This window comes from Bemisia tabaci, chromosome 1 (genome assembly GCF_918797505.1).
Source record: "Bemisia tabaci chromosome 1, PGI_BMITA_v3".
Taxonomy (NCBI): Eukaryota; Metazoa; Arthropoda; class Insecta; order Hemiptera; family Aleyrodidae; genus Bemisia; species Bemisia tabaci.
This window is the reverse complement of record NC_092793.1, coordinates 65,341,001-65,355,904: the sequence shown is the minus strand read 5'-3', so window position 1 is coordinate 65,355,904 and position 14,904 is coordinate 65,341,001. Positions and strand designations below refer to the sequence as shown.

The following is a 14,904-nucleotide window of genomic DNA, read 5'->3' as shown; positions in this document are numbered from 1 at the left end:
GCGATGAGGCATAGGACAGTTATTTTGTTTGATGAGTTGCAATTAAATTTAAGGGGCTTGGAGGACAAGGCACATTAGTGCGGTTTTTGAAAAAATTGAGATATCAATGAAATCGAGTAAAACTAGTCTCAATGCATATTCTGTGAAAAATTCGCTCCAAAATTCTACTTTTTAAGAATCAAAAAATCAGTATGAATTTTCTTTCCGCCATAAGGCTCCATGTAATTTCGAAACTTCAAACATGTATTTCTCGAAATAGCAAAAACTGTACTTGTGCGCCTTGTCCTCCGAGCCCACCATTTGACGCTTTGACTCTCGCCCTGCTTCATCATCGAAAGTTGAAATGATGGATGAACTCCGAGTAGACTAGCTGGGTGGTTCAAAAGACCACTCCTCTCGTTTTGCACAGTTCCAACTGACTATTTTGATGCAAGACCGTGTGATCGAGGCGATTCTACATTAGGTAAAGTGTGGATCCTACATCCAAAAGTAAATAAACAGCTACATTGAGCAAAGTAGACTGAAAAACGTACTAGTTTGCTCCTAGTTTTTAGCAAAATTCCGAAGAAAATAAGCGCAAATTATTTGAGCGTTTCCCCCCGAAACTTTGCATTGAAAACACAAACTGATATGCAGACGGATATTCTAGGATGTAACCACTGACCAAAGGCTCATCACAATATCAATGGCTAAAGAACAAAGCCGCTTATCTCTAAATTGACGATTTTATAGGACAAAGAAGAAACTTGGGCATTTTGATCAGGTTTTCGATTTTTTATACACTACAGCGTCTCTAGGGCGCTTCCATGCGAAATTGGGAAAAACTAAAAGCATCAGCTTGCGCATTTTACACTGTTAATGCGGCTAAGCCGATACCACAATTTCGTCAAAATCGTCCGTTCAGCTGTATTGTTCCTCAGCCTGGGAGCCCTGTATTATTCCTCGATCCAGGGTTTTTCTTACTTAGGTAGAATACATAATGGAGAATTTTCAGGCAAATTTTTGATTGCTTCATCTGAAAGTGCTGAAAGAGCTGATTTTACAGTATTTTTTTATATTTTTTTCTGATCTAGGAAATAGTATAAGAATAGATTTGAAAGTGAGAAAATGCACCGCCTAGTGACGTCATTCGGCGGCATTTCTCATTTAAACACATGCATTTTAGCAGGCTAGATAATTTTGTTGTATCTTCTTCAATAGTTGTTCACAATTCATAAACCAAGGGTATCCTCGCGTTTAGTCCAGAGTTCACTCAGTGGTTTCCACTTCAACACGAAATTCATCAAATTTCAGACACCTGCAAATTCTCTATTACTTGTACGGTTTCAGAACACGTCGCGATTCTTACTGAAATAAAAAATTAGCTTCCTTGATTGATATGGAACAATTTTTTTCCCTCCGTGCCTGATCTGACGTCACTCAACCATTTTTCGTTGGGGCAAATTCGGCCGACGGAGAAGTTGACACCGTGCGAAGAGGATCCAATGCCCGAGGGCGAGGGACTCTGGGGAGGCGGGGTTGGGGGAGGGTATTCTCAAGCGCCAAGTAGGAGAGCGGGAAGATAAGCGTAGTAAGCTGGGGCTACGGCGGCGGCGGCGCACAGTGGATCGAGTCAATTGGAGAAGTCGGACATGAAATTGTTGACTAAAACTGCAAATTTTTATGTTGAATTCTTCATATTTCAAAGTTTAAGGGGTGCTTCTGACAGGAAATTTCGCGTGAAAACCGATGAAACCACCTTTCAACCCTCAAGGTTTTGTATGAACCGAGTTACAAGCGTTTAAAGTTTTCAAATTTTGTCCGACCTCTCTTATTGCCTCGACCCACAGTGCGGCGGCGGTTGACGCGACCGTTGATTCTGGAGCGAGTCGAGGATCCGCAGCGGGGCCGGGTTCACTGCCCGCCAACGCCAACGACCCGACCCGAACAGAAATTAGGCTATACGTGAGTGCGAACGAACTGTCGTCTAGCGTTCTTTTTCTTCCGCCCACCCCCCGGCTAGCCGCCCCCCCTCCTCCGCCCCCCGTTCGCCCGTCGTACCTCGTGGCGTGGAGCGCGACCGCGATTACGGTTTCACCATTCTCTTTCCAGGGTTTCACCACCGACCGCGGAAAATCCCGTCGGAACCGACCGACGAGAAAGCGTCGACGATGTCAGCACCGTTCGGGTGGGGGCTTCTTTCGTTCCACATCGGACTTGATAGTTCAAGATTGCCACTCGTTCGAATTGCCGGTAAAAAAGCCCTACTCGGAACAATAACGGACTCGTTGTCGGTTCACCAGCCGAGCGCTGTGAGTCACATCACATCCGGTAGGAGGAAGAAAGATGGAAAAAAGTTTCAAGATTTCTCCTTCCGTTAAACTGAACGTAAAAAATGCACTTCACGTCCATTTTGGAGGTGCTAACAACTCTCCACGGGCTGTCGGCAGGATAAAATAAGGCACGGAAATGAAACATGCTTTAAATCATTCGAGTTGCCTCGAGCGAAAACCAGGCACGGCCATTTTTGCTAAATTAGAAGAAAAGTGCGAAAAATGTTACAAGTCTTTCAATCAAGAGGTCAGACATTCGATTCCGGCATTTCTCCTCTCTTAAAACCTTCCCCTTTTACCCAGTTGCCTCATTATATAATTCCGTCTAATTGTGTGTGATTACCTTTCGTAAAAAAAAAAAAAAAAAAAAAAAAAAAAAAAAAAAAAAAAAAAAAGTTATCACAAGTTTGTAAGTTTTGTAATACCTAAAGGAATTTTAAACAGATAACAACAAGGGATCAGGTAATATAGGAACAGTAAAAGCTAACATCCAAACCCTTTGAGCACACCATCAAATCTTCAAAGCACCAGGTGTCTTACAAATCCAAAATCTCGAAAATTGAAAATATGAACATAGCTGTTTTTAAACGAAATGATTCTTTTATAATTCAATTGTATTAAAAACTTGACTTATCGATTGCAATTAGATTGTTGTTGTTAAGAAGCATTTAGATTATAGCAACGTTTTTTTCGCGGAAGAAAGTTGATTGAAGTCGTCAGATCTGATAGGAAATGGTCTTATAGAAGCATGCATGAAATAGGATATGGTGTCTTCTAGAATTGCACGATGCAATAGCTCATCTAACTTCATAAAGGTGGAAGACAATTAAAGTATACCTATTTGGAATTTTCGAGGTTCTGAGGCTCTTACTAAATTGTATAGGTGGAAAAAATGGGCGCGATAATGAAATGTACACAACATGGAACTCTCTGCAAACAGAATAACCCGTTGTCAAGCGTTCGGTGTTGTGCAATGCATGAGATCAGCCGTTGATGCCTCTAATTTTCTGACCGATCTTTTTCTTGACTTTATGGGAAAATTTGCAGGCCAGTGGCGCTGGAATTCCCTAACTTCTAACAAAAAAAAAGAAAATGGTAAATGCAAAAGTAGCTATGCAAACATTGAAGCACCACAATTTGTATGAATGAAGTTAACAGTTGCAAATGACCTGAATCCAGATGATCGCAAGAGCGGTAATAAGTTCTCACTTTTGCAACTTATTTCAATGCCAAAATTAAAATATTTAATATTTTTCTGAGGGGAGACTCGAGTAAATGTTACTGGACGTTTCGCTGCAATGGTCCTCAAAAACACGAAGATTACAACGCAAGTCACTCGTCCTTTGGGCATCACGCTTAACTGAAACGCATGATACAACTATTTCTAACTCTTGAGCCGCTCAAATTGCATCCGCTCGAGTTGAAGGCGGACTTGATTTCTCACTCCCGTTTTCAGTTTTTAAGACGTGAGCGCGAGGGCGGGGCTACATTCCAGCTTTTACAACCTATTTCCACAATTCCACATCAATATCAAAATATTTCCTGCGCGGAGAATAGAGTTAAAATTACTTGCATAAAATCAAATTGCAGGGTTCCCTGCCTCCTCCGTGACTTTTTGAGAAAATCTGGCGCTTAAATTTCATGACATTTCCTTGACCTTTTACAAAGAAAAAAGAAAAACGCTCACGTGCAGTGACGGCGCTCAATGGAAGCATTAGCTGCTATCTGTAGCTCTGAGAATTTCCCTGACTCGGAGCGAAATCCCCAGACTTTTCAGGTTGTTTTCAAATTCCCTGTTTTTCCAGATTTTCCCTGACTCTTGAACCTTGATATCGATATGCGTGAAAAATTCACACATATCAATTCTGGATGAGGCAGCCTGCCTCATTATGAATCTATGATTAATTACTGAGTTCAATGAAGGAAAAACCGTGTTCACGAACTTGCGAGTACGAGCCACTGCAAGTACAACTTCTGAAAGCGACATAACGACCTATTTTCATTCCTTCAGTTGGGAAAAGGGGGTGATCCAAATGAACTTCATAAAACAGAGAGGCTCCATCTACTGAGAAAGCTTTGAAAAACGCATACCTGGTGGGGGAATGGAGAATTTGCATGCAAATGTTTTATTCCTTCATCTGAAAGTGCCTGAAGAGCTGATTTTGCAGTGTTTTTAAAAAAAATTTCTGCCATGAGGAACAGTATAAAAATAGATTTAAAAGTGAGAAAATGCACCGCTTGGTGACGTCATCTGGCAGCATTTCTCATTTAAACACAGGTATTTTTTGCAGACTAAGGTATTTTGTCGTACTTCCTCCAATAATTGTTCGATTTATGAACCTAGGATATCCTCGTGCTCAGCTCATTCAGTGGCATCTACTTTGACACGGAATTTAGCAAATTTCAGACACCTGCAAATACTCCATTGTGATAGACTATGTTACCAAAGGTGAAATGGTGAACGTGCGAAAAATTGAAAATCCCGTCCTTCCCGAATGAAAATGGGGGGGGGGGGGGGGGAGGGGTCTCAAGAAATTGAAAAAATGGGTGACGTAAATTATGGAGGGCCCCTAACTGGCCTCCAAAACGAAAATTCTCCTCCTCGAGGAATAGTGGCTTGCAAGAAAACTAACATCGCTCGCTTCTGGGAATTAGGGAGGGGTAATCATCTCTGACGATTCATCAGTGATAAAATGCTGGAAGGAGCTTCAAGAGCAAAAATATGCCTGGTGCCGACCGCAGTGGCGAGGCGTGAATGATCGATTATCGATATTCCCGATTCGAGGCTACGGTAAAGAATCGATTATGAACGTGTTCGGTAGGAACACCCTGCGTTTATCGATCCTATTACGTGGGTTCATATGGAGATCGATGGATACATCGCAAAGCGCGCCAAGAACCGGACGCGGTGAGGAGAGGAAATTCGGTTAACCCGTCCACGTTCATCTCCTCACTCGGCTCCTCTCTTGTTGTCGGTTCCAATAATCCAGCCACTTCCCAGAAAACCTATATTTGTTTTTTGAGACGGCCAACTGTAGGCACGAGCGTTCCATGTGACATTACGGGCTCTGTTGCTGGACGGGCTGGTCTCAGACCGAGCTGAGTCACTGCTCCGGAAGAAATTTTCCTTCGCCAGGGTGTCTACTAAAACAGGCTGGCCAAAAATCAGTACTTTTACAGTATTTTTTCGGTACGTTCCCAAGAAATTCAGTACCTGCTCAACAGAAAAATTCAGTACTTTTTCAGTGCCTCCAATTGATGAAATTCGAAAAATTTCAGAATTTTGAGTTTTTCGCTCAAAATGCGACGAAAATGACAAAAATTCCGGACCTCTCTTGCGGGATTCCACACGTTTTCGGTACTTTCGGACCGTCCTAAAAAAATCAGTACTGTTTCCGGACTTTCCGCAAATTCTGGACTTGTAGACCCCCTGTTCGCTTCGTCGAGAGAAACTGAGCAGATTTTAGGGGACGGATACCTAGCTTTCCAGGGCACCCGGTGTATTACTTCGAGCTATAAGAGTCTCAGCTATTCCAGAAGCTTCCTGGCAGTACGTCACGTCGTGTTTTGACTTCTTTTTCACCGAAAAAACTCCACACTTTCAACCATACAATAAACTCTCGTACTGTGCCAACTGCGCGTAGCGACTGATGAGTCGACTCTTATTGGTTCAATGTCACAGCTAATTTCTGAGGAAATCGCGAGATTTAAATCTATGAAAGGGCAAAAAAAGAGGAGGGAATGAAATAAATGAACAAAAAAACCTCTTTTTTCTTCAAAATATTGTTATTGCCAGGATTTCCAGAACAGTAAAACCCACGTCAGTTAACATTTCTTCTGAAAGAGCTTCCATGAGGACGATATCCATTGGGGCCGACCAGGGGGAAAATTAGGGTTCCGGCGTTAGTTAGTTAGTTTAGTAAAAAAAACTATTTTATACGTGAATCATTTTTCATGATTTGTTTGAATTTATATTATTTATACTTGCATTCATGATTTTGGAACATAACTTTTCCCACACAGCGATTTCAAAGTGAACATAACTTTTCCCACACAGTGATTTCAAAGTGATAAGCAACAAATATCTCGGGAAACGTGTAGGAACCACGTAGGAACTCGTGTTGCCTACACTGAAAGCTGAAGGCGAACCGACAGTGTGGTTAAGCCACCGCTCTACGTGACGCTTAATGAATCAATCCTGCTTTCTCCCTCGATCAGTCGTGACATCTGAGAGTGATGGCACCATTCGGCCACGTGGGAGCTCGTGTTGCCTACACTTACAACTGAGGGCAAACTGACAGCGAGCTAAAATCAGATACGCGACGTTTTCCAAGGCTTTCACTGGTGCTTAAAAAATTCATTGATAATTTACAATTTTTCATATTAGACGTAGACGCCTTGGTATTTCTCGCATTTTTCGATAAAATTACTTACGGTTGATGATTTTTAAAAATTATTCAGGAGGACCCCCGGACCCAGTCTTCCTTCGGGTATGGGGATGTTGCATGTGTGAGGGATTTGCGATTTGACCATTGATTCTTATTAAATTTTCGATTTAAAATTTCGGTAATAACTTTTGGATCATCAAAGGATAAAGTGAAATGATCATCAGGGCCATATGAAATTCCCTATTCGAACATTTCCTTCATATCTCCAGCATACGCATAGCCAGGGAGTTAGGTAAAAACGATAATAGCTGAGCTAGAAGTTGACTTCAGTAGTTTTCGTTGCGCGAGTCGTGTTCTGCATGAAATTCTGTTGAAGAATCATGTATCAGAGTGTTTAAATTCTTGACTTGTTTAATGGTCCATTCAATCTAAACAAGTGAACATAGAAAACTTTTCTAACTTTTTTCAGCAAAAATGTTTTATAGAGAGAAACGAGGCAACGTTGGACTGCTCATACGGCGTCGAAACACATCATCGGCCTTTAAAGCCCTATTTTTCAATGCCGCAATTATCCTAACGCGAGTTCGAATAATCGCGCCGAACACGGTGCGGTCGGCATCAAACTCATCACAGCGCCTGCAAGACTGCTGGAATACTTCGCGCATTGCGCCAAACAGTGCGGTCGGCGTCGAACACATATTGGCGCCTGCAAGACTGCGTGAATACTTCTTTCATTGCACCAAACGCAATGCGATAGTTTTTAGCGATAACTGCTCGACTACGGGTGCACATTGCCGCTACCTGGATTGAAAGCACATCGCATTGTGAAGGTGACTCGACACTCGACTGAGCTCCCTTCCCTGGCTTGCGCGACGCTAAAATGGCCGCTGAACTAGGACCACGCGTCATTTTTTTTGACGGCCCCTGTCCGGTTTTTCCCACGATGGAGATGTTGCATGTGCGAGGGATTTGCGATTTGACCATTGATTCTTATGTAAAAGTTTGCGAGAAACACGATGGTGCCACTGGTTTTCTCTGAAATCATTTCCCAAGCTCAAAAAAAGCTCTCAAGTTGAGGCCAAAATGGAGGGGATATCTCAAATAAAGTGCCACTTTATTTAGGGACTCCAAAACTGAAAAAACGGCAACCCTGCTAATGTATTTGCTCCCTATCTTTGCATGGAGAGTTTGTTTTGATGTAGAGGTGGACTCTCAGGGTAGGGTGGGATATCCCCTCCAATTTGGCCTCAACTTGAGAGCTTTTTTGAGCTTGGGAAATGATTTCAGAGAAAACCAGTGGCACCATCGTGTTTCTCGCAAACTTTTACATAAGAATCAATGGTCAAATCGCAAATTCCTCACACATGCAACATCTCCATTCTCCCCTTGCCTCGGTGTGGAGACCGGGCCCTTAAAAGGTGCATGCCATCCAGACCTTATTTCTACGAGTCCGGATTTACTTGCTGCACCTACATGAAAACATAATACGATGCTGCATATTGGGTGATAATAGATTTTCGATTTTCCGTTTCCCTGTGAAAAGCCCCCTGACACAGTGACGAAAAGAGCCCCGCTTTGGGTATGTGCAACTCGTGCGGCGCATCCGTGCCGATGCTTGCCACTTCATTGCGCCCCAGGAAACTCCTTCTGAGAAATCCCAATTCTTCGAAACCACTCATTAAGAAATCCTTCTTCCATCGGGATTTCTCTTTTCTTTCCGCCAAGTATATTTATTTTTGAGTCCGTTTACGATCAATCCGGCCACTTCCGAGGAAAACTCGTTATTTTCTTCCTCGAACTCATCCTTGAAGCAATAGCTCGCGGATTTAGGAGAAAGCACGCAGTGGTCGAAATGGAAACGTTCGGTTCGAAAACGACTCAACTCGAAAAACTTTAAAATGATTTTCCTTGCAGACGAATGGTTTTGAAGGTCCAACTCAGTATTTATTCTTTCAATCCTAGAAAATGAACAAGCGAAAAAAAAGGAAGAGAAAATTGACCTCTCATTGGGTTAACAGTGGCAAAACGGTCAATTTGAAAACAATTCATCTCTCTGGCGCTTTCGATGACTATTTAGGAGATAAAAGTGATAAAACAAAGTACCTAAACCCTTTGATACCACTGCCTATGAATCTCCCTACAAATTATGAAAGACATGCACCCAAAATATCATGATATCATTAAAAACTCGTAGATCTAATAATTTTTTCCGTTTTTTAAACTATTCTTTATGGTATCAAAAAACTTGCCCCAAGTCCCATGATGTAACTTCTTCCCCTGAATATCCTGTCCTGGATATAATCTTATTGTACACTTGTCTTAAGTGTACATATATTATTTGTAAACAATTTAATTCTCGTGCAAGAAGATATAAACTGAATAAAGTGTTAAAAAAAACCAACATTTCTTCAGGGTAGGGTCGTTTACGGATTGAACGATTCAGTAATTCTACCACTGGCCTGAAATTCAAGTCTTAAAAAGTTCTGTATTCCTAATCAGTCGGAGAGGAAAGAAGTCTACAAGTAACGTTTACTACAAGACAACTACGACGAAGATGTCAAACGACCTCGAAAGGTGTTGCCTGTTGCATGGCGAATTCCAGAGATGCCTCCGCATGAAATTGAACGGTCACTACGGTTACTAGTCATTCTGGAGATTTTCAAGCTTGCGGTTCTGTGGCACTGCATGACACTATCGGCTTTGTTTAAAATTACTTAAGCGTGATACTGAAGCCATTCGAACCATCATCGACGAAACTTGACCTCAGTCCATCAACATTGCAACGGCAATGATTCACGCGGTTCATTCCATTCCTCGACGGGTCATGTAAACAGATGTTACTTACCTAAATCAATGGATTGCAAATGACTACCTCTGACATCGGAGACGTCAATTTTATCCTGTGCAGTGTACCGGGAAAGCCTCCACTCGTAAAAATAAGTATCTTGAATCTAGAGTCCAGACTCTTAAATCATTTGAGTCTTGATTCGATCGGATTTTTGCTTGATGAGTCTAAAAGAAATCCGCTTAAATGAGGAGTCTTGGCTATTGATTCGAGCAAAAACCCGATTCAATTGAGAGTAATTTTTCCTGTCAAATTTTTTAAGAGTCTGGACTCTCGATCCAAGGGACTTTTCTTTCCAGTACGATAATTTAACGGTAGCATGGAAGATGGAGATCGCGAATGGAATACGTGATCGTATGATATGATTAACTATGACGAGATTACGGTGTTCACACATCCGATTTTCCAGACATCATCGTATCGCGTCCCAGTGAACCTCTGTTTATGGGAATGCTAAGTGAGCTGTGAAAACATACTCCCCATCCTCTATCATTGGAAAATTGTATGCATATTTGGACGCATGCGCATGGCACAATGAACCGAACAGAGCATCAGCCTAAAAATAAGAAGTCACGGAGTAGGATTGCTTTGACTTTCTTGAAACATAAAAGGAGGGTGAAAAACAGAGACAAAAAACGAAATAAAACAGCAAGCGTTGATGTTTCCCACTATAAAGTACCTAGAGTCACCTGAAAAAGATGGTGCAGTGTTTTTTATTTACCTTTTGTTTACCATGATTACATCTCATTGAAAAAGACAGGGAAACAAAGGGTGCTACGCCAATTCCTAACAACCCTAATAGTGACTCGAGCTCACCAACACCCCGTGCAAGTGCATGGCCCGGTGTAGAAAGTCCACAATTGAACCGTTCATTTGTGAAAGGGCGCATGCGCGAATAACTCTTGAACCTTGCCCCCCCCCCCCCCCCCCCAAGCCATCATGATCTTCAAGGCTGATGAGTATTCACCGCTTCGCTCTGGGCCTTTCGTGAATGAACGGCTCGATTGAACTGGTGGCCTTCTTTAGAAGGGTCGCAATCGTGGTCAGCCACGACAGGGACCAGTTCTATAGGACCCTGGACTCCCGTAAGAGTCAATGTAAAAATTCGTGAGCAGGTACTAGTGCTGCATTCTCGCGTAGGATCCTCGCAACTCACTGCTGTTATCAGTTGTTGGACTTCATTAAAATCCGTAGGATCGCGTATAACTGCAAAAAATCGAATTTTTCACCGTATTACTGCATGCGGCGGGCCCTTCCTTGTCGAAAGGGGTCGAAAAACGCCAAAAATATACTCATTTTTCAAGAATTCAGCCGCCTTATGTGTTATTTTTCAATCTCCGGCTTAACCTCACTTTTGGAGCGGGCGATGGATGAGTCGAGGTTCGGGGGGGAGGATCCTCTGAGTTGACTAGGATCCTACGCGAGAATGCGCTGCAATCACCCGCTCACAACAGAACGGCGTCCTATAGAACTCGTCCCTGGCCACGAGAAGGCTGGTGGTGTCAAGGCAACACGGGGTGCGACCCTTCGCGATTCAGGCACTCTTCTACACCAAAGGAGTCTCCTCCACGCTTCTTCTGTTCCGAGCGCTGATAATGAAAGGAGGAAAATGCTACCTTATTCAGTATTCACCTGGGACAATAGACTAATATAGCGATTGCCAGGCACCTACTAATGGCGCATTTCGGGGTGATATTCTTCACTTCCTCCACGAGACGCGTTCCTTTACAACGTTGTTGCCAATTTCATCGTCATGGTTTAAATCAATTTTTTGTGCTGCTGTTCACCTATGTTTAATTTTAGTCTCATTGTTAGCAGGTGACCATGTTGTTACAAGTATTGTTAACAGGTGACTCAGTTGTTACAAGTATTGTTAACAGGTGTGAAGTTGTTACGAGTATATGCAATAATTAGCCTTTACTTAACAGAGGTGACAACGGTGCAGTCACAAATTTCCTACTCCAGGAAGTAACCTACCCCCATTATTTAGCGTCCTTTATCTTTTTCAGGTAAATCATCATTCCCAGAATCGGCTCACGCAGCGGAGCCAATCAGTGCACTCTCATTCTTCTCATAATGAGTGCGACACGCACGGGAACTAGACAAACAGTCAACGCTAAAAATTACTTTGTGGTGATGTAGGTGTCCGTGTTTTGATAATATGGGAAATGGATTTTTTTAGTGGTCTGTTTGCTAGGGGGCGCTATTTTTCAATACTTCATCGAGCCATCAAGTTTTCTGTTCTTTCTCCCAGTTTTCCTTCTAGGCCTAGGGATAAATACTTTAGCTTTAGCTGTCCATACACAGGATCATTTTTTTTAATCATTTCGTGATGTATCGACACCTTGAGTAAGAATTTGATTGAGGCATGGTCTGGAATAGAGGGATGGGATGGGAATATCCGGTTGTGATTCACTAATTGATGCAGGTGAAAATGAGGCACTAGAGCACGAAAGTTAGAATGTGCATGTCGTCATGCCAGTATTATCGAGAGCTGAGACGAGCAGTCAAAGTTCTCATTCTCTCCCCCTTCCCTCTCCCCTTCTTGGCTTCAATCAATAAACCTGAGTAGGAATAACTGAGCTCCGATTGAGATAACAGTTGATAAAAATAAGCCTGCAGACAAGATGAGGTAACAAACTCAAGACCAGAATCCCGGATCTGGCGCTTATAGAAAGTATGGATGAGGGAAAATTTAACACGAAACCACGTGACCCTAACTTTACTATTCTAGTTCACACGGCTCCAATCATTCGTCACGATTGGGCTACGATTACGTCACCAACCTACTGAAGCCATTGTTCTCGCACATACCTACTTGCCTAGTATCAAACAGCGATAAGGACACAGTAAAAAACGCAATTTGATGGCGACTTTTTTTTTTTTATCACGCAAGGAATCCATTCAATCGTTTCAACTGAGCTACGTATCAGAATGTTTTTGTTAGCGAAGCAAGTAACAATCTTGCAAAACTTTACAAATCCGTAAAAATGGTCTACATGTAGAAAGGTAATTTCAGAGGGTAATTATGAAGAAAATTTCTGGCGGAACGCTCAGAAATCGTTGCGTTTCTATGTATCAATACGAAATGCATCGCTGATGAAGGTACACATGTGTAGACAACAAAACAATCACAATCATAAATAGACACCCTTACACCCCAGTGCATCTATTTTCTTCCTTGTTTTTCAGCAAGAAAATCATGTTGAGACCCCGAACGAACAGGAGAGGAAGCGGGGGAGGGGAAAAAAGCCCACTGGCAGGTTTTAATCAGGAAACCTTACCTCAAATCCTCCATCAAAATCATCCCCGCGAGTAAAATGACAGGAGATAAGCTGAAAACACATGAAACCAAAACACTCTCCAATCGTGAGGGTCACTGACCGCGCCTTCTTCGGCAGTAAGTTCGGCACGGGGTATCCAAACACTACAACTCAAAACCGACCGCGGACAGATGGTCTGTGCAGACTCGAACACACCGCGGGGAAAGAAAGAGAAGAGCAAACAAAATTTCTAGGTCCGGTGCGAGTCCTGCGCTGGGACCAGCGCACATCGATCACGAACACGGGAAAATATACAACGAGACACTCAACCTACGGGAGTAAAAAAATCAAAACACAGGAATTGAAGATGATGATCCACTAAGCGATGATAACAAGGTGAGGGCGCACTAACACATTTGCAGTTCGGATCCGAAGCGGGCGCACCGTGATCCCACGCGATGCCGCGACCAACTCGCCAAAGCGACTGAATCGCTTGGCGCTTGCCGCTCCGGCCAGACACCGGGAGTCGAGGCTCGCGGCTCGCGGCCGCACGAAAACAGTTCCAACGTACTGCCTTACAGCCAAGGACACGTGCGCGATGAACCGATCATACTCTGTTGCCAAACGCCCGACAACGACGTCGCTCCCTTTCTCGCCAAATAGTTCGCGTCTGGAAGGGTGAGGAACCACTTCCGGACGGCCAGCGCTCGCTCCGAGAATCGCCAAGATTCCGGGAAAGCGATGCTCGAACAATTTTACGAGGGATGCAGGAGGAGCTCCGCAACGCGTGGCGCCAGGCCCGACTCGCGCGTCGCGTGAGAGAATCTCACTGCTCGCGATGAATTTTTCCATCGAATTTTCTCACCCCCGGTTTTTTCGAACGAATTGCGATGAAAAAAACCACGGGAGAGGCGCTGATTTTTAAAATAATTTTACGAGGGATGCAGGAGGAGCTCCGACGCGTGACGCCAGGCCCGACTCGCGCGTCGCGTGAGAAAATCTCACTGCTCGCGATGAATTTTTCCATCCGATTTTTTCACCCCCTTTTTTTCGAACGAATCGCGATGAAAAGCACCACGGGAGAGGCGCTGTTTTTTTTTTTTTGCATTTTTTCGCTCGACGTGTGCTTTTCACGTTTTCGCGGAGTGAGGAAATTTCGAGGCTTTGCAACTGGTATTCGCTCCGGAGAATTTTCAACACCCCTGAAATTGATATCCCTTTGAATTTCTTTCGAAAGGTAAACTTCATGATTTAGACGCGGTGTCAAATTTGAAACGTAATTGTTCTTGGTCTGTTTGGATTCATCACTCACGGAAGAGCGGCGGTAAATTTTACAAAATGTCAAATCAAAATGCACGAACATGAAAATAAAGTGATCGCTGCAGAGAGCGGCTGCTAAATTTACTGCATGGATGGTCATAGTATTATCAACATACAGTACCAGTCGTCATTAGACCATCTAGATATGATGAACACGTATTTTGGAAATTAACGGTTTAAAGGCTCCAGGATTCCTGGGTGTGTGATTGAAAAAGAATGTGAATCGAGAAAACTCGAGCGTCACATATTAAGATAACTAAACAGCATCCAAATGCCCTGGATTTATTTGATTCACCACTAAGGTTTTTATAATGGTGTGCAAAAAATATTTTGACGCCTTTACATCAAATTTAAAAGATCAAAGAAACACCCTACATTTTATAATGAGTGCGCCTAAGCTATCAGGTACGGAAATGGAAGGAACCACGCTTGAACAGTTAAAGACTGAAGCTGCAAGGACGCAACAACATAGATGTCAGCGCCTGGATGCGACTATTCGAACTCGATGGATGTGCGTGTTGCATGAGTGATGGAATGAAGGCGCGCTGGCTTGGACCGTGGAATTTGGCTCGATTCGAGGTTACCAGATGACTGAGCAGACCACTTTCATCGCCCTTCTACCCTGTAACTTTGTCGTATGGAATTAATGCAAAGTGCACATGATGGAGTCTCTTGAATATTATACTTTTCCCGCATTGCTCCCCCATTGCTGTTATATTACAGAATGTGAGACTGGCTCTGTCTTTGGATTAGACAGGGTGTCTACTAAAACAGGC

General features: G+C 43.1%; 1 protein-coding gene across 3 annotated transcripts in view; it reads right to left on the bottom strand.

Annotated features, from left to right (window-relative positions):
* Positions 1-14,904, bottom strand: part of LOC109034601 (uncharacterized) — a 96,277-nt gene that overhangs the window by 32,020 nt on the left and 49,353 nt on the right. Inside the window, exon 1 of one of the 3 annotated variants that reach the window (XM_019047844.2) lies at positions 12,830-13,310. The exons of the other annotated variants lie outside the window; for them this stretch is intronic. Coding sequence (XP_018903389.2) covers positions 12,830-12,852 — 23 coding nt within the window. The 5' untranslated portion in view covers positions 12,853-13,310. Of the gene's footprint in view, positions 1-12,829; positions 13,311-14,904 lie in introns of those variants that run through there. 3 annotated transcript variants of the gene reach the window in all.